Here is a 19,250-nt window from a genome sequence, read left to right on the forward strand (position 1 = left end):
TTAAGGATATTAAGATTCATGTATTTGACGCACCCAGAATGGTGCATTAAATTACCGTATGATTGATATTATATATGTATTTATTATAATATAATATATATAGCCTAAACACGTGATGTTTATAGATATGTAATTATTATTACTCTATATACACTGATTTTTTTTTTTATTTAAATTATTAATTTCTGTACTTTTTGGAGAACATTCTTTTGAGAACACTGTACACTACACTGTACACTACACTGTACACTACACTGTACACTACACTGTACACTACACTGTACACTAAAGCCCCTAACAGTATGCACAGAGAGGACCAGGGCATCATCATTGGCTTCACTGTTTAGTAGTGAAGTGTTCAGTGCTCAGGTTCTTTCTCTGTTCACTCTACCGACCTTGATGGTGCGGATGACGTCACTGGGGACGTCCCGCCCTGATGGAGCTAAAACAAACAATGTGGAAATCAACACAAACAAATCTGTTGTTAACGCACATTTATATTATCGGAGTTTCCGCTGCTGGATAACATTTAGCCGTTTAAATTGTATGTTTCCGCGTCGTTTTGAGCTTTGTTTATAATTCAGTCACATCAATAAAGCCCATAAATTCGGATTTTTCTGTCTGAAGTGTTGGCGATTTGTTACTTTATTATTTATTCCGTTCACTAAAAGTGTCCGCGCTGTTAATCGCGTTCTCTTCCGTGCTGCGTCTCGTCGTGACGTTTCATCCCCTTCCATCTATTGTTAGGTTGTGACCACGATGCGCTTTATAGCAACCGTTGCCCTGTGATCCGGCGCCATAGTCACCGTAGTCGTGGCGACTGTAACCCACCAACAACAACAACCAGCACCTCGCGCTCCATCCTTACCGCCTCTGCCATCCTCATCCTCATCCTCATCTCCACGCACCGTCCAGGTGAATATATCTTCTTTTCCTGCGCGCGCGCGTGTGTGTGTGTCGTCTTTCCGTCTGTAACAGCTTGGGCACGCCGACGTTTTGCTACACGAACGAAGAATCTGCCGTGTTGTTGATCGTGGCCACGTTTCCAGATGCTGCTAAGTCGGCTAGCGACCTGGATACGGTTTCATCGCCGCTAACGCTAGCTTAGCCGCGCGCGTACGTGTCCGTCTCCGTCTCGTGCGCCCCTTTCTGTCGAACACTGTGAGGAAAAATACGTCTTTCATCACTGAATTATGATTCGTTTCGAATATAAGGTCTGAACAGAACGTGTTTCACCTGTTCCCGGTGTGTTTGTGTGGATGTGTTGAAGCTCAGCAGCTCCCAGCATCATTACTCCCTCAGGCAGGAGCAGGTGTTCGGAGCAGCAGCTCGTAAGCTAAACAGCTAGCACGCTGAAGTTAACGGATAACGGCTAGAAAGGCTAGTTTTGTTCTGTTCGACGCCTTTTTCGCTCCGTGTAACGCTTTAATTCGTGTAAAATGGCTGCTTTTGTCGGTGTACGTTGTCGCGTTGACGTTTGTCATTCCTGTAGCTAATACTGTGACTGGCTAACGTTCAGGAGCAGGTGTCTGAACCAGGCTAATGAACCGGCAGCGGGTTTTTGTTAAACATAAGGACGTTCCATGTACGTGTTCGGGTGAAATGACGTTAACAGACACGGTCTAATGTTACAGAGAAGTCAGACAGGTGTCTTAGGGCCAAAACTAGAGCAGTATTTGTTCGGTATCTATTGTTACAGCGGTGTCTTATCGCTGCTGTTAGCTTAGCATAATTGGCTAGCTACACAGAGTTCACCGTTTGGTCTTTTGTTTTGGTGCTTGAGAAATAAGCTCGTGTTGTTTCTCTGTTTGTTTGTTTGTTTGTTTGTTTAACAGTTCGTAAGATTGCCAGAAAGTTCCTCAGGGGTGAAAGCTGGAAGTTCTTTAATCGTGTGCTTCACACGAAGATGATGATTGTAATCTAATATTCTCTAGATCACCTTCACAGTCTATGGATTTTGTTCCTGTGCTTTAATTCTTGTTGTTTTTGTTTAGTTTTTTTCCCCTTCTTTAATTCTTTGGTGTGTGTGTGTGTGTGTGTGTGTGTGTGTGTGTGCATCTGCTGAACAGCTGGATCATTTACTAGACTAATACCATTACTTATGCGATGAATGGATCTTCTCTGTGTCTCTTTGGGTTATAACTTTATACATTTTCCTAGCAGTGAAGGATGTTTTTAGTCTTCAGGAGCTTCAGTTCAGTTCACATCTGTAATGTTCAGAGACCTAATTGTGTTTGTAATGCAACATCTGGATCATTAACAGTGCAGTAGTCAGTATTTTTTTCCCCCTTGTTTGTACAAGTAATATAGATGATATGTGAAAACTACAGATGAATCCTTAGCAAAAGTCTATAAAGTTGCTGAGAAAGCTCATTGAGAAAACTGACATCTGGTTGTTTTTTTTATATATTTATTTTATTTCATTTTATTTTAATGCCCTTCCTGTCAGTCATTTTATAGCCATTCTACTCTAAGGGCCACTGTAGTTCATGGGGGCAGGACTTTGTGAACATGGGTATGGATTATTCAAATATCCAACACACCTAACCATAAAAATGACTAATCTTAACTAATGCATCTTTAATACCACAGTGGATAAAACATACTGCTACTTTGGCTCATGGCGTTTCTACGTATCGGTCGTTCTGCAACAGAGCCAATTGTGTGTGTTCAAAATTATCATTTGATATATCGATATATACATGTATGTGTGCTTGTGTATGTAATATACGTATTGTAATATCTGTCGGATAAAACCTCGTTTGTCTCACGTGCTTATAGAGATTGTGGAATCTTTGGCACCTGAATCAAAGTTTCTTGGCATCTCGACAGATCCTGATGTATTGCACACATTTCCGCTCAGTTATTTATTTATTTTTCTCAGATCAAAATTCCTTACCATCTCAATTTTGCGAACGGTTTCTCGGGATTGCATCATAATCGTTAGTGAGACGTGCTGCCGCCTCTTCGGTCCCCCTGTTGTCTTCATTAGGCGGAGAAACAGCTGTGCTCCACGAGCAGGTTGCAAGGACCTCGACAGGTGCTCACTAGGCCTACCTGGAGGGGGGAGGACTGGCAAACGAATCATTCAGACATTTCAAGTGTGTTGCTTGATTCTCAACAGTAACCGCATACCCCTGTGGGGTCACATTAAGCTAGGGTTTAAGTTGTTCAGACGAGGACTAATTAAAAAAAACAACAACAACAACAACAGAATGTACCACTAGTGATGGCATCATACAATTGTTGATTTGAATAGAATATGATCTATAGCACTATGACTAATGAGCAGCTTTTAAATCTGTTATTCGTCTCACAGAAAGGTGAGGAGTAAACTTTTTTTCTTTGCAGACTAAGTGTTTTTGGGGTGATTCAGGTTTTTCAGTCCATCACCTTCCCCCACATGTCCATACCCGTGGACAGGATGTGAGAAAGGGCTAGTTATCAGATCTCATTACTACTCGCCCCAAAGGCAGGCAGGCAGATAAAAAAAAAAACAGGTGTCATGGCCCTATTTTTCTTTGTACCCCGTTCCTTTTTTCAAATCACTAAGAGCCCCCGAGTGGGTTAATAATTCATATTTATTATTAACCAGTTTTGAGCTTTGTGCTTGCATGTTTGCATGACAGGGACATGTCAAGTTAGGGGAATCTGCCTGATCTTTTGTAATGAGGTGTAAGAAGAAATAATTGTGCAGTTAGGTCATCGTTAAGTGTGTTTGTGTTTTATAGGAGCTCTTGTAACATTCAATGTGCTGGAGTAAGAGCCTAATGATGTAAGAGCTTTGAAGGCAACCTTTCCAGCAGTGGTAAAAATTGGTCAAGGAAGGGGGTTGCACACGATGAAGCTGTGTGTGTGTGAGAGAGAAAGAGAGATGGAGGAAGGGAGGGAGAGTAAGAGCGAGCAATGCCCTCCTCTTGGCCCTTTGTTAGCACTTGGCTTTTGAGGCAGGCTGAGTTCGGGATTTAAGTGGGCCACAGGGGAGCGCGTGAATGCATGGAAGGTGCAGAAGGCCTTGGGGACGAGGGGGGTGCAAGTAGCATGCTGGAGAACCCGGGCAGGTGCCTGTTTGTGGCAAGTTTTCCATCACTCCTCATCAGGGTGAGCCAGGGAGCAGGTGGCCTTTGTTTGGAGGCTCTAGTTTATTGTACATGAGAATTCTGCAGGTCAGTTTGGCTCTGCTTTCATGCCGTTGTTTCAATAGCTTAGAATCTGCTTTTTTTTTTTCTTTTTTTTTCTTTTTTAAATTTGTTCTGGTATTAGAATAAAATCCCATTTTGTGCACGCTCCTAAACATGGCGTGAAAATGCTTTCCTGAACAAATAAACCTCCGCTATTAACGTTTGCCTGAACACAACAGCACCTGTATCCTCCAGGTAAATGATAAACAGGAGGTGAGGAGAAGGTGGAGGGAGACATGTTGCCATGAGCTCAGCCTCTAGGGAAAGTCTTTCGAGCTGTCTGTAAGCAGAGGGGATAATTATCCAGGAAAGACCTAGAGTGTAATAAGTCTCTCCAGCATCAACGTGAACTTTTATTCCTCGTGAAAAAAGCTTTACGTTACATGGTTTCATAAAGGTACAGTGCTGACCAATCCTGATTGCAGGTCCAAACCCAGATCTTTATACGTAACACCATCTTGGTTCTCTGTAATTTATAACAAAATAATGTTGTGTGGCAGAACGTATCCTTGCACTGCAGGGTGGAAAATACTAAATCCACACTTTTCTAAAGAAGAACAGGCAGTGCACCGGTCATACAGGTGAGCTGAAGGGGATACGTGCAGCGTACACGTCCCCTTATTCATATCCTTCTCTCTTCCAACTGTTTGTATTGGTGTGGCAAGTGCCTGAGAGAGACTGTCTCTCTCTCTCACACGAGCGCTTCATCGAAGTGAATCATGATCCAGATTTTTCATACACCCTGCGCGCAGTAGGCTGACTGATGAATCACAGGGCTTTGTGATAATCTTGGATTTTGTAGACGTGTAATTTCGGTTAGCCTGCAGCCAGTTAGAGCAAGGGTTTATAAAGGCTCAGGCTGGAGCGCGAGACCCAAGGCGCGGAAACGCTTAATTATTAACTGCCTTTATTACTGGGGACACCGCGACAGGCTCCATTCATTCCCGCATTCTGTGTGTGAAAAGAAGCCTGGTTCGTTTTCACTTATTTTATCCATGTTCTTAACCATGGTATTAACCTTACAGCTTCCTTCTACACACCAGTTCTTGTCAGAACCAACACATGGTGAAATATTTCACGGTTTGAATTTCCAAGGCTGCTCTTGCAGAGTAATGGGTGAGTCACGGTTGCCGCTGCACTGGAGTAGCACAGCTGGGCCAGGTGTCGGTAACGTCACAGATACAGCCACTCTTCAGGGCTTGAGCAGATGGACACGAGCTGATAAGCGCTTTCTCATTCTCAGCCCTGTGCTTTCTGGTCCATCTTCTTCTTTTTTTTTTTTACCTAACATTTACACGGCGTCTGCGCACACACGTGCACGCGTTTAGACCGCCGCTTCAACAGGAGATAGAAGCCGAGGCGTAGGCAGCGTAGGTAATCTTTATCAATTCATGCGCCTAATTTGATTTTAGCTGCAAACTTGTAGCTGCTTTTCCTGATTTAGTAATAAAGCGGCGTCAGATCGTTAAGGGAATGAGTGTGGGGTTTTGTCTGCAGGTTTTATTACGTGCTCCTTATGAATTGGAGTCTTTCTGGCATGTATTTTATTGTGCAAAGTGGTAGTGAGTTAAAGATAAGTAGTAAATTATGCAAATAAATCCGTGCTAGAGTAAATGAGACGCTTAGGGTCACGCTGGAGCCAGGAACTCTGCTGGGGTGCTAGATCTCACATCTTCACTTGCTCATAGAGGAGAGAGATATATACTTTTTGTTTGTTTGCTTTAATCAGAGCTTGAGCATTGCTACAACCCTGTTTACTGACCCTCCGACTGTCTGGCTCTAACCCTCCTCCAATAATGAAATTATTGGTACAAAAATGGATTTAGCAGCTTGCCACTGTATACTCTAAGAAATAGGCTTATTAGATTTATGCACTGATCAATGCACTGAAATGCCACATATACCGATAATCATTAATCACCGCGTCACAATTACAGTTGTATGGTTGCATTGTCCAGCAGTAGGTGACCCCACTTCTTAAAGACACTGGCTGTTTATCTCAAATTAAAGAATCCCTCAATCTATTGTGGAAAACCTTTGATCACCGTACAGTATGTATTGCACTGCCTCATAGAACCACAAGACATCTTTTGACTATTTATAGCACTTGATGCTGCAGTAAGCCTTCCAATGAAACACCACTAACTTGCTTTATTTGCTCACACATGTAAAATTGAAATGATTATGTATACCACTCAGCGTTAAAGACCGCATCTGTGGATTCCCATAAAGTATAATGTGGTGTAATTGGTATACAGACGACGTTTGATTCACCGAGGCAGCCTTGTATAAACCCTCAAAATAATGGCTGTCAAGAGCCCCGTTTACACCCTGCACTACCAGAGAGTAGTACTGCTGCAGAACCGGATGCTTAAGCAGATGTAAACGCAGTCTATACAGAATGCTCAGAAGGAGGAACGTTGGAATCGTGCACTTGTTTTTACAGTACAACAGTGTATTAGCTTGTGATGTTGACAGGTGAGATCCAGTTACATAAATGTAGATAGCGCTTAAGAATATCATGTGTGATGATCTTGATATTGATATCGGTTTCTAACCTGTGTTCTGTGAGCATTCAGACCAAAGTGGAGTTCTAAACTGTGGCTTTGATGTGGGTTTTGGTTTTGTGGTCTGGCACCGTGAACATGTAACAATCCTACGTCCTCGCCTCGGTAAATCGTGTCATTTCACATACGATGTGCGGTAACACGAGCTTTTGCACTATTTTTGTCAAGTGACATCGTTAAGAAGTCATTTTAAAATGGGTGATATTTAAAGGTTATTTAATTCACCACTACTCGTTCTCCTTCTCCTGTGTAGGCGCCATGCAAACCCCAGAGGCTGGCGCTGACTCCTCGTCCACAGTGCCCCTCCAGACCAGCGTGCCTGTGCAGCCTGCTGTTACTACCCAGCAGGTGCCCACTCAGGTGCCAGTCCAGCAACAGGTCAGCTGTTCCACCACCTTTTAGTGTTGCTACTGTTCAGAGTATATTAATTGTTTAAATGCTTATATGCATGTTCTCTCACAGGCACAGACTGTTCAACAGGTCCAGCATGTGTACCCGTCCCAGGTGCAGTATGTGGAGGAGAACAGCGGCGTCTACACCAACGGAACCATGTAAGTGGACCGACGTTTCCAAAACATCTCAATACAAAAGTCGCAGAACATTTAAGTAGGAAAATGGTAGGACTTTGTTAATCAGTCCATCAGGCAAAAACTTGGCCAAATAAGGACCTGGTAGGTTATTTAAAATGATCATATTTGAGGATCTGCTTGACTTTGCAGTTAATACAGAAGCAAACGATAAAAAAAATAAATTAGCCTACCTTTTTATAGCATCTTAATTGTCTCTAAATATTCATGCAAATAGATGGTAACTGTGTTAGTCTTGTATGGCAGCTTTGTTTTGCACTTTTTTGTTGCATCAGCATTTCTACATTCTGCATGTTCTTGATACTCAAAAGATTTCCTGTCATCATTTAACGCTAATTAATCTGTCTAATCAAATTCCCACACCTGCAATCAAACCTACTGTATCCCATCTTAAACAGGGATAAAAGAAAGAAGTGATCCCTAATGCACTAACGCATGTCTAGTGAGTGCTCCCATGCACCAGCACACCCCTGTTAATAACACGATAAGGGAGGTCAGGTGTTAAACCTTGTAATTGAACGGCACATGGAAAAATCCTCTTTTAGAAAATCTTTCTCCTATAGAAACCTTTAAGGCGAACATCTGTTTCGCCATCAAGCACAACATCAAATAGAGTCGTTAGAAAAACCGCTGATCCACCACTCGGAGCCCAGCTTAAATGTTTGTTCGATGGTCCAACGACAAAAGATTGAGACATTTGCTGCATTTTGCTTGAGTGTCTTTGCCTTGTTTTGTTTTTGAGCGGTGGGGTGGGGTGGGGTGGGGGGGATGAGGAAGGCGAGAAACCGTCCTGTCACTAAAACATGTTGGCGCCGACGCCACTTCAGCCCCAGCGGGGGTGTAAAATTGTGCAGTCACCTGATGCTGACTGCGAGTCTTGACGAGGTCTTAAAGAAGCTGAGCTGCGTTGGAGAGCTGGAGAGCACTTCACAAAGCTCGTGCGCATGAGGCGAAGGACATGCAGTAGATTTACACCACTGAAACCTTTTTTACCAAATGACACATCTGACCTCTTTTTATAGTGTGTATATACTACGGGGTATCAAACACTTCATAGAGGTTATTTCTATTTAATTTCATTTATAGCAGTCCCAGGGAACATATCAAGGATACACCTTCACTGATACTGGGCCTGAAGGCAACAATAGACAGGCAACACAAACAAAAAAAAAAGTGTCACACCAGTTCACAAGCGCACATTTCTTCTAATAATAAGCAGCTTTTAAGCAACATGAAAACATTATGATGATAAGTGCATGTTGTAAATATTATTAAAGTGGGTCTCTGACAAAGGTTGTTGTTATTGTGAAGCAGAGTGAGAGCAGGGATTAACACGCACCTCGAGTTCTTTATGTATCCACGAGAACCTGTCCTTAGAAACAAAGCCTTTATTAAAATGCAGTTAGATGCTTTTTAAAGACATCATTTGTGTGAAGAGATGGTTTTTATTATTATTATTAACATTGTTTGTTTGTTTTGGTTATTTTCTTTCCCTTCACACATTTTTAAATGCTCATTGCATCATCTTTTATCGTCATATCAGGTTAAAATAGTGCCCAGCCTACTGGTGGCTGGTAAAGTGAGAGAAAAGAGATGCCAATTAAATTGTCAGCTGGTAGAAATGTTCTGCTGTACTTAAGCAGAGCTACAAGGGAACCTCACATGTGTGCTCTAAAATGTGACTTGGCAGAAACGTACTGTTGCAGAGAGCTGGCGTCGTGACTGCTTTGCCTTGTGCTTTTCACATTAATATTCACAATAATGTGTGTTAGGCACATGGAGAAATCTGAATCTCATTATTTACAGTGCACTATATCCATACTACATGTTAAACTCTATTGACTCCCAAAAGAGATGGAGGAGGAGAAATCCTGAAAATGCAGGTTTAAACAAGCGAAACACCCGTCGAGACCCAATGTTGTGGGAGGAGCTGGATCACAATTCCATAAAAAAAAAAGTGTGAGACTTGTATGCTATTATCATGCAAAATTTAAGCAATATCATGAACTAGCCATGGCACGTTCCCAGTTGAACTCGAAAGTGATATACCATATGTAAAATAGATGCAAAGCTAAAACCACACAGAAAGACGTTTGACTTCTCGTTATATTGTATCATATCTGCTCCGTTTTTTTTTCCTTCAGACGCACGTACTCGTACTCGGAGCCGCAGCTGTACAGTCAGAACAGCAGCGGGAGCTACTTTGACACGCAAGGCGCCGTGCCCCAAGTGAGCACAGTGGTGACGACTCACAGTCTGGCCAACAACGGCAGCACTAACGGCGGCCTGGCTATGGGCCTCACGGGGGGTCAGATCATCAGCAGCTCAGGGGCCTATCTGATCGGGTCCAACTCCATGGATGGCTCCGCCCCTCACGCCGCAGCGCAGACCACTAGGGCATCTCCTGCTACGGTACAACAAAACCCAGTGATCAAATCCTCATTACCTGCTTTCTCTCACTGTAAGGGAGGATAAACACTTAACCCTGTGTTCTGTTTGAGTTCAACAAATCTAGTGAAAATTGAAACGACGCAAATTGACGTGCGAGATTTTCACAAAATGTGATGTATTTTAAAAAGAGATTACTTCGTTCTCTTCACGGCTGCGTAAACACGAGCATGAGAAGTGATTGGTGAAAAAATTTAAAATAAGAAGTGCATTTTTGCAAATGTATAACCAAAAAAAAAAAAAGATTCCCGGGGAGAACATGAGGGTTTTAATGAATTGAGATCATGTATATCTTTATACTAATTTCCTCCTAGAGCAGTGAGCTGGAAGATGATTACTAGATCAGTTTTGACCTCTGGTGGTAAGGTGCGGTAGTGTTCTGTGTAAGATCAGTGCGCGTGTTGCTTTGCAGAAACGTTGCACTGTTTCAAAGGAGCACTTCTCCTAATAAACGTTTATCTGAAGAAAACCACACCTGCTGGCACCATTCCCACTTTTGGGTGAATTATTCCTTTGAGTAGTGTGTATGTGAGTGGTTTTACTGACGTGAATCTGCTGTGCTGTGTTGCTCTGTGTCACTTTTGGTGGTTGGGAAGCTTGATGCGGTTTTATTTTCTGCTAATCTGTACTGATCGCTGCACATCTTAGTGGTTTTCAGTACAGGTCTCTGTCGCTACAGCCTTTGTTTTATTTCCCCCCCTTTCTTTTATTTCCCCCCCTTTCTTTTGTTTTCCCCACCATTTTTCCTTTTGCTCTTTGGTCTATCAGATTGAAATGGCGATTGAGACGCTCCAAAAGTCTGAGGGTTTGTCCAGTCAGAGAAGTTCACTGCTCAACAGCCACGTAAGTCCCAAAAACATGCAGATGCCTTGTTCCTTCTTCATTGTCTTCTTTCCCTCCCCCGTTTTTGCGCTCTTGTCGATTTCTCCCTCTTTAGGTGGTGGGGCTTGGACAGCATTCTTTCTTTTGTTTTGACACTTTCCTGGATGTCTCTCATCATCATCAGATTGTAATCTTGCAAGTAGTGCTGTGTGATGCATGAATATATAAGATGCTTTGATAATGCGAGCACAGATGACTGCAAATTCAGCACTTATTTACAGATTATCTATTATTATGCCATCACTTTCAACAATTTTAAAGAAATTGGGACAAAATTGAATCACCCAGCCCTACTTGCAAAATTGAGAGTAATGTAAATTGTCACTCTAGTCTTCCTCTCCTTTTATGGCTTCTGATGTTGAAGTGAAAGTTAGAATGCTTTACATTTGTGAAGCTGTTTAACTAAATAAATAACTAAACCTGATGACAATGTTGTCCTACAGCTGCAGTGGCTTCTGGATAACTATGAGACTGCAGAGGGGGTGAGTCTGCCTCGTTCCACACTCTACAACCACTACCTGCGCCATTGCCAGGAGCAAAAGCTCGATCCGGTCAACGCTGCATCATTCGGGAAACTCATCCGCTCCATCTTCATGGGCCTGCGCACACGCCGCCTTGGAACCAGGTACTTTCACCTGAAGCCTCCTTACGAGCCTTTTCTGCATTAATGCAGCCCACACGTCGATCAGCTAACACTGCATTTTGAATTCAGGGGGAACTCCAAATATCATTATTACGGGATACGCGTGAAGCCAGACTCGCCTCTGAACCGGCTGCAGGAGGACATGCAATACATGGCACTGAGACAGCAGCCTGTGCATCAGAAACAGAGGTACGTTATTTTTACCTATGTTTTTTTTTCCCTCTTAATAAAAAAAAAAGTGTTTAGTCAGATACGATAGATAATACTGGTTACAGTGCTTCTGTTTTGGTGCATAGTGGTGCTTCATGTTCTGGTTAATACTATGAGACTCCAATAAACTAATAATGTCCTGTGATTTTACAGGTTCAAGTCTGTGCAGAAGGCAGATGGTTTTTTAGGAGACAACTACGCAAGCAGCGGCCATCACAATCCTAATGCCGCCGAACAGACAGTCCTCGCGCAGAGCCAACACCATCAACAATTCCTGGGTAAGGAGGCCATAAAGAAGAGTAGTTTAAATCTATGCTGATTTAATTATTGAATGATTTTAACAGACACGTTTCAAACTTGCAGACGCATCTCGGGCAATTCCCGAGTTTGTAGAGCTCGATCTTGGAGATAACGGAATGGACGGTATCAGCATGGAAGACATCAAAGCTCTTCAGATACTTTACAGAGAGCACTGCGAGGTAAGAGGTTTTGGAGATTTACACATTTCTTGATTTAGTTTGTCTTTGTCCTTTAAGTGGTAGGCATTACTCTACACCATGGCACAATACTGACATTTCCATCCACCGGCCTATTTTTTTTATTTATTCTTTTTTGCTCGTTTCCCATTTGGCTCGCAGGCAATCTTGGATGTAGTGGTAAACCTTCAGTTTAGCTTGATCGAGAAGCTCTGGCAGACATTTTGGCGCTATTCCCCTTCCAACTCAATAGAGGGCATCACTATGACTGAAAACGGGTACGTTTCTCTTCATTACTACCAGCCCTGTACCAGTGGCACAAAAAAACACACAGACTTAGATTGTGTGTTTATAATGCACAGCGGGATGAGTGAGATTGAAGGACGTCTGCCACGTGCCAGACTCTTGCTGCTGTGCCACAGTGAAGCTGTGCTGAAGTGGATGAACACCTGCGATCACCTGATGTACCAGGCTCTAGTGGAGATCCTCATCCCTGATGTCCTCAGACCCATTCCTAGTAAGCAAAACCCTTTCCTCTGACAGAGCTTCTCAGTTTGTGCACCAAGGGACTACTTTAAAGGTAAATTAAATTCCACTGAGCACTCATGGTGTTATTGATGATCTGAGTAATTAAATCATTGAATGGGTTTAATCCAAATCTCAAACAAGCTAATAAGCGCTGAAAATAATGACTAATGTTCAGTACTACTTAAATAGACATGAGTGTATAATGTACATAGTCGTCATTCATAATTTTGTCACCTCTCCAGGTGCCTTGACTCAAGCCATCCGTAACTTTGCCAAAAGCCTTGAGGGCTGGCTCACCAACGCCATGAACGCCGTTCCACAGAAGATGATCCAGACCAAGGTTGGCCAACACCGCTGTCTGTTCTAAACCAAAAAGAGGATGTCTATTTCTCCCTTAAGCACGTGACCTTGGCTAATAGCTATAATCACGTTATTTTTTGACATTTAATGTGCAACACTAGCACCATGTTCTTAGTGTAACTCTGTTGTCTGTGCCACAGGTATCCGCTGTTAGTGCCTTTGCGCAGACCCTGCGCAGATACACGTCTCTGAACCACCTGGCCCAGGCAGCACGCGCTGTCCTGCAGAACACCTCACAGATCAACCAGATGCTCAGTGACCTGAACCGTGTGGATTTCGCCAATGTGCAGGTGCATCTCAGTTCACATCCCTATAAGCACATGCTAGAGGAGTTTAACAATTCAATTTCTGGTACACCAAACACTCAGACACCAACTATGTTAAACTATAAATAACAATAATGCCCACATCTGAATTTGATTCATTGCTTCTTTTTTTTTTATTTTACTTCCCCTGCCCTTGTTATTAATGACTCATTCAAGAATCAATAAGCCATGTAGAACAATCCTCCAAAGGAGACAAAGTGCATCCAAGGGTGAAATTTGAGCTGTGGTGATGGCTTCAAAATGGATTTTGCCTCTTTGCCAACATATTCTTTATAGTGGAACCAATTTGTTTTACTGGAGTAACACTAAAACTTTTCAGTGCAGAAGCATACAGTAAAACTGAGACCGTTTATGCTCATGGTTAAAAAAAAAAAACAATTTGGCAAATGAAATGGAAAGAAATGCACTTTTACTTTGTTCGATAAATTGGTCATTTGTGCTGCACCGTTTATTTTCCTTGTATTGAATTTAAGACAGTACTGAAGTAAAAGAGTTAACGTACTTTGCTTCTGGATAAGTCTGGCTCCTTTGTTCATTTCTGTGAAACCCTGTCAGAAGTAGGTTGTAATTGTGGTAGAGGTACCAACATGTTTGTGTGGATTTGGTTTTGCAGGAGCAGGCATCATGGGTCTGCCAGTGTGAGGAGGGTATGGTGCAGCGACTCGAGCAGGACTTTAAAGCCACGCTGCAGCAGCAGAGCTCCTTAGAGCAGTGGGCCGCCTGGCTCGACAACGTGGTCAGTCAGGTCCTTAAGCCCTATGAGGACAGGCCGAGTTTCCCTAAAGCGGCACGCCAGTTCCTGCTCAAGTGGTCCTTTTATAGGCAAGCTCCGGCTCCTCATACTACACAGGCTTCTATCTACGTCTTCTATAGTGTTGTTGTTGCCGTCATTTTTCGGTTAAGTTCCACTGGGTCTAATATGTGAGTGTATCAAGCCAACATTATCGAGCGTATAACATCTGGGACTTGTGTTATACTGAGTTAGAATGCAGGGAAGTGACCTACCATGATTTCTTTTCTCACGATCATTCTATCATGTAAGAATATATATATTTAATTTTGACCGACCTAAAAACTGGCAAGATGCACTTTCTTTTAAATAGTGGCCACGTATATGAAAGTTTAGGATATTTACAATTGAAACGATTTTTTGTTACTGTGCAGCTCGATGGTGATCAGAGACTTGACCCTGCGCAGTGCTGCCAGCTTCGGCTCCTTCCACCTGATCAGGCTGCTGTATGATGAGTACATGTTCTACCTGGTGGAGCACCGTGTCGCCCAGGCAACCGGAGAGACACCCATCGGGGTTATGGGGGAGGTTTGTAGTTACTTTTTATGCTTATTATTCCCCAGCACTGTTGAATTCATCAATCTAATTGGTCAGAACTGATTATTCAAGTTAAAACTTAAGAAATTCCTTTTAATATGCCATTGTTTCTATTTCTAATATAGAATCTTGTCCTACAACATTAAATGCAAATGTAATCACTTATCACTGGGATGGACAATAATCAACTTTGAGGTGTTAACATTCACTGTGGATGTGTTAAGCACATCAGACCGATTCTTTACTTCAGTGACTGAGCTGTTGGTAGACATGATGTCAGATATTTTTGTTGGCGCTTTTACTACATGAGCTGTCTGTTAAACAAAGGCTTGGTCTTCCAAACTTCTTTGGCATCAATACTATTTAATACGTAAATAAATGCCCTGTGTTTGCAGAAAAGGTCTGTGTTGTAAAATCCTGATAAAATATTGTGCACTTTTATGTTCCTTTCTTTGACTGTTATCCTTGTTGCAGTTTGATGACCTGAATACCATGTCACCCACCAACATCGACAAAGGTAGGCATGCTTAAACCATAGCCTATAATTTGCATTCTGGTTTCTCCTGCTGTCTGTTTAATAAATGTAATTTGCCATCTTGGGTAAGATGCAAATTTTAAAGCAAGAATTTGGCATAATTGTGATGTGTTTGTTCCATATATCAGATGAAGTAAGCGAGATGGACAGTGAGCTTGACGAGGAGATGCAGGAGGTGGGTGAGCCGCTGCCCAAGCAAGAGAAAGCAGAGGCTGAGGTGATTCAGGTGTTGCAGGTGGGGACTATGGAGGACGGAAGCAGCGCTGTGGTGGGCGTGGTGCAGCCAGAAATGCTGGGTACTATAGGGCTGCAGCAGCAGTCCACCATCCGTCACTGCGGTGGGGCCGGGAACGCCTATGCCTCTGTGTGACACTTTCACCAGCTCTCTCTCAAAAAAATTTTCTTCTTATCCCTCCACTTGACGCCTCTTAGTTGTACTCATTTACATCTTTCTGTCATCATGTAACATGCTCTCTCATATTCAGCAGGGTCTGATCACAACGCTATAGCAGCAGATGCTTCAGTCCTGCACTGCCATTATAAGAACTTGGTTTATGTGGTCAGTCTGTTGGAGTCAGAGCAACCCTTGAAGCAAGAAGGTGCTCAATGTTAACGTCTGTATGCTGAAAAGAATGGGTCAGTTTTTATTTTTTCCTTCCCTCAGCTGACCACGAACCCCAATCCAAGCCACTAGCTCCACAGGAAAAACAACCACCACTGAATTTCGCTGTATTTGTATTGTTGGTCATTGTTTTTTGTTGTTCCCTATGTGGCTTTGCGTCAGAGTTGGAAATCTTGCTGTGTATTGTGCTGCTATAACCTCAAGCGAGCTGTCCAGAGATGTCCAGCCTCTTCCTTGAGCCGTTTTCCTTGCCTTCTCTTTTAAATCAGTCTGGTCTTAGGAGAGAATTCATTTTACATCTCTACGTATCCAGTGCAGACCTGGTGAGTTTGCTGGTTTTGGTAGATTTAGTTTTTTTTTTTTTATTGATAGTGATTGAACCAAAAAAAAAAGTAAAACAAAACATTGGAAGTGTTGAGATTAGCTGTTCCAGGCTGTTGTATAGCTTCATGTCCTCGATTGCATCTGTGCTGTCATAAAACTGAGCTAATGTCAGGGATTTAATGTACCTCGGGTTCATGCTAGTGCCTTAACCCAGCAACAGCTTTTATATTTTGTCGAAGCTACTGCAACGCACTGAGGAGGGCCATTTCTACTAGAACAGTTGCTGCCAATAAAAAATAGTCACTGCTAGATATCTTACACTGGATCTCTGCAACTGGACTCGTAATCCGTCATCAGTGTGAGTTGTTGATTGTTTGTCTAGTAATGGATTTACGCGTGTGTGTGTGTGTCTTAAGTTGTTTGTGTAACAGTCACCCTACCTCACACCAGTGGTGCCAGCTGTTGGACGAACGCCTCAAGTTTTGTTGTGCGTTACGTCGTACTGTTTAAACTTGTCAGTTCATCACACTGTCATTCCCTTTGTTTCACACTGGATATCTGTACAGGGGACCAAATCTTGCTCTGATATAAATATTGCTATATATAGGCTAAATCAATTCATACTTGTGTCGTTTAGTTGATACTACACCGGTGGTGTTGCTTTGATTGATCAATCCGTGCACTGACTGTGAATTGAGTTCCCACGGTATGCCAGTTTATTCGTTAACAGGAGATTTGGGGTAGTGGCTGGTTCATCAGAGAGAGATATATTTAAAACTGAGAAACTAGTTTGTGTAATGGCACACCAGTTAAAGGCACAGACCATATTAACTGACTGCTTTATTAATGATTTAATAGTGGTATTTTGGACTTATTGATTGTTACGTATGTTTAACAAAAACCCACTGGAAAACAATATTGCCTTTACTACTTTTAAAAAAAAGTACACTAGTTTTCCTGACTCATCTAGAAGGCGTTAGTGTCTGTCGAACTAACTGAATCAGGAGCTTGACTGTTTCTTTTCAACTTGCTGTGCAATCTATGAACTGGAATAGGAAAAAGTCATTTTCTATACGGCAGAGCTCTGTTGGCCTAAATCTAACCAAAAGCAAGGCAGCTGACAGGAACATATAGAGATTGTGTAATGGAGTGTGGAAGTCTCCGCTACAATTCCCATTGATCATGTTTTAATTTAGTTCCTTTGTGTGAATGTGACATTTTGTCGTATCCTCTTGTGCCTGGAGTGAGGAGTTTTTAGCCATGAGTTAGTTTTTTTTTTTAAAGTGCTTTTGGTCGTGCATGCTTTTTATTGTGCTGCTAGAATGTCAAGATTTTGCAGTTTGTTAACTTTTATTCAAGATATCGTCAGTGCACAATAATTTATTTCTTGCCATAACAAGCCTACTATTTTTAAGTCAACTTACAAAATATTTATTTGACTGCAAATGGCCCCACCCTTGGTTTGTCACACTGAAGTTGGCCTTGCTAGATTAGCTTGCACTAGAGGGGTTAGTGAGGCATCACTTTTTTTTAATTTGACACAGCTAAGTTCTCTAAGCAGTAGCTGTACTTGAATTTAACCCTCAACAAATGAAAGTGCTAGCCAACAATGCAGTTTTGGATGTATCCGAGCTATCTGAGTCACCCCTTAAAAAAGGCCCCATCCCAAATTGCATATCTCTGGTATTGGAGTATGTTAAAATCTGCCACCGTACGCTGTCTAGAATTGGTAGCAACACTTACTGATTTTAAATCCAGCAAACAAACTAACACAGTTCATGTACCATAGGAATGTTTAAAGTATTGTTCTATTTGTTGTCTATCCCTGACTAATCTGAGTTTCAGAAATATGATGACATTGTTTGGGAAGTAGGCACTGAACACTGACTACTTCAGTGTTTTGTTGTTTTTTTTTTTGCCCCTGCTAATGCCCAATGAGTTTTGGACATGTGCCACACAGTTTAGCACTGATGTGTGGTTTTTAAACGGAGCCAGTCCAACACTTAAAGGCTGTGACAAACACAAACATATCAAATACCCCGAGCTGGAGTGAACAGGAAAAGGCTCTTCTAGTTCTAGCAAGGCAGCTTCACTGGGAAAGAGACTTCAGTGCCTTGAATCTTACTGAGACCTCCAGGCGCAGACAAAATGTTTGCCAATTTCTGCATTTATCTCAACTATAAGTGCAGAAACAGAGGAGTTTATGCTGCATGCTTAAAACAAGATCTACTCTTACATGTGGTTCAGGTGTCCGTACTGTCCAACATCCCTCCCCATCCACACAGACACCTACCACAGATATGCACACTTGCATTTAGAGGCACATCACCGACTTCATCTCACCATTGTGGTGACTAACAACTGTATTATCTCTTACAATGGGAGTCACCACTATGACCGCTGCACTATCCCAGTCATCACAACTATTCTTTCCTCTTTCTATTATTTGTAGTGTGATTTAAAGTCTTTATGCTTCGGGAATATTTTAAGTGCCATTTGACAGTTTACGTAGTGCACCGTGGCCTGCTGTAGCGCGTTCTAATGCAAGCACAAGCGTTGTGGTACTCTCGAGCGACTCTGCTCGGAAAAAGCAGTCGCAGTTGTAAATATTGAGCTTAAACGGATGGTTATTTATTTACTTACCCTTTCTTTAACCACTGAAGTGTACATTGTGATTCTTTTCTGCCCTCTTTCTCTTACAATGTATTGTACTTTTACTTTTTTTTTTTGTGTTTGTTCCAATTTCTCTTAGTAAATTATATTCTCTGAAAACTTGGTAAGAGCTAACCACTATGTGTAGAGTGATTTGTATTGTGTATTTTACATGAAGGATGAGAAAACTGGGGAACTTTTATATTTATAAAGGCATATATTAACAACATTTAGTGTGTCGGTTATGAGATAAAAATAGAACTATCCAAGACACATGTAGTTTGGTTTTTCTGAATATTTCAGACTTGAGCTCAGGCTAGCTTCTTAGTGTTGTTTACTTACTTGTGGCTTGTCTTTCAATTAATAAACTTTTCCTCGTTGAAAGCTCTGTCTCACGGCTGGTGTTGCTGGCATTGCACAACGCATAAATTGCTACACAAACAATATTTAAAAAAAATAAAATAAATTCAATCAACATTTTGGAATGATTTGTGACCCATGTACACTCACCAGCTAAAATCTGAATGCTTTTCTGCTCACCGGGGCTGTAAATAGTGGTGGCGTTACCGTATCCTTCCTGTC

At 42.1% G+C, this 19,250-nt stretch overlaps 1 protein-coding gene and 1 long non-coding RNA gene across 5 annotated transcripts; one reads left to right on the top strand and one right to left on the bottom strand.

The window, feature by feature from the left end:
- Nucleotides 1-175: 175 nt before the first annotated feature.
- On the top strand, nucleotides 176-19,052 carry rfx3 (regulatory factor X, 3 (influences HLA class II expression)). 4 transcript variants are annotated; one of them, XM_027139727.2, is made up of 17 exons: nucleotides 176-915; nucleotides 7,002-7,126; nucleotides 7,211-7,299; nucleotides 9,480-9,747; nucleotides 10,552-10,626; nucleotides 11,109-11,290; nucleotides 11,378-11,497; nucleotides 11,672-11,796; nucleotides 11,882-11,997; nucleotides 12,157-12,272; nucleotides 12,357-12,511; nucleotides 12,765-12,862; nucleotides 13,023-13,172; nucleotides 13,822-14,030; nucleotides 14,373-14,526; nucleotides 15,010-15,052; nucleotides 15,199-19,052. In XM_027139727.2, the coding sequence occupies exons 2-17, from the start codon at nucleotides 7,007-7,009 to the stop codon at nucleotides 15,438-15,440; spliced, it is 2,262 nt and encodes a 753-aa protein (XP_026995528.1). In that variant the 5' UTR covers nucleotides 176-915; nucleotides 7,002-7,006; the 3' UTR covers nucleotides 15,441-19,052. The 4 variants fall into 4 exon arrangements, with proteins under 4 accessions (XP_026995528.1, XP_047660783.1, XP_047660781.1 ...); XM_047804825.1 differs by lacking the exon at nucleotides 176-915 and adding an exon at nucleotides 1,025-1,161; XM_047804826.1 differs by lacking the exon at nucleotides 176-915 and adding an exon at nucleotides 1,223-1,331.
- On the bottom strand, nucleotides 480-1,710 carry LOC113638485. The gene is made up of 2 exons (XR_003439592.2): nucleotides 1,237-1,710; nucleotides 480-1,159 (listed from the first exon to the last, which is right to left on the bottom strand). It is a non-coding gene; the product is annotated as an uncharacterized LOC113638485 (long non-coding RNA).
- Nucleotides 19,053-19,250: the final 198 nt, after the last annotated feature.

The sequence above is a fragment of the Tachysurus fulvidraco genome, chromosome 20 (genome assembly GCF_022655615.1).
Source record: "Tachysurus fulvidraco isolate hzauxx_2018 chromosome 20, HZAU_PFXX_2.0, whole genome shotgun sequence".
NCBI classification, from domain to species: domain Eukaryota; kingdom Metazoa; phylum Chordata; class Actinopteri; order Siluriformes; family Bagridae; genus Tachysurus; species Tachysurus fulvidraco.

Excerpts from the sequence above, each read along its gene's own strand:
- rfx3 (XM_027139727.2), top strand. The coding sequence starts at position 7,007 with ATGCAAACCCCAGAGGCTGGCGCTGACTCCTCGTCCACAGTGCCCCTC. Across the intron at positions 12,273-12,356 it reads ATCACTATGACTGAAAACGG|CGGGATGAGTGAGATTGAAG; the intron begins GTACGTTTCTCT and ends TATAATGCACAG. Across the intron at positions 12,512-12,764 it reads TGTCCTCAGACCCATTCCTA|GTGCCTTGACTCAAGCCATC; the intron begins GTAAGCAAAACC and ends TCACCTCTCCAG.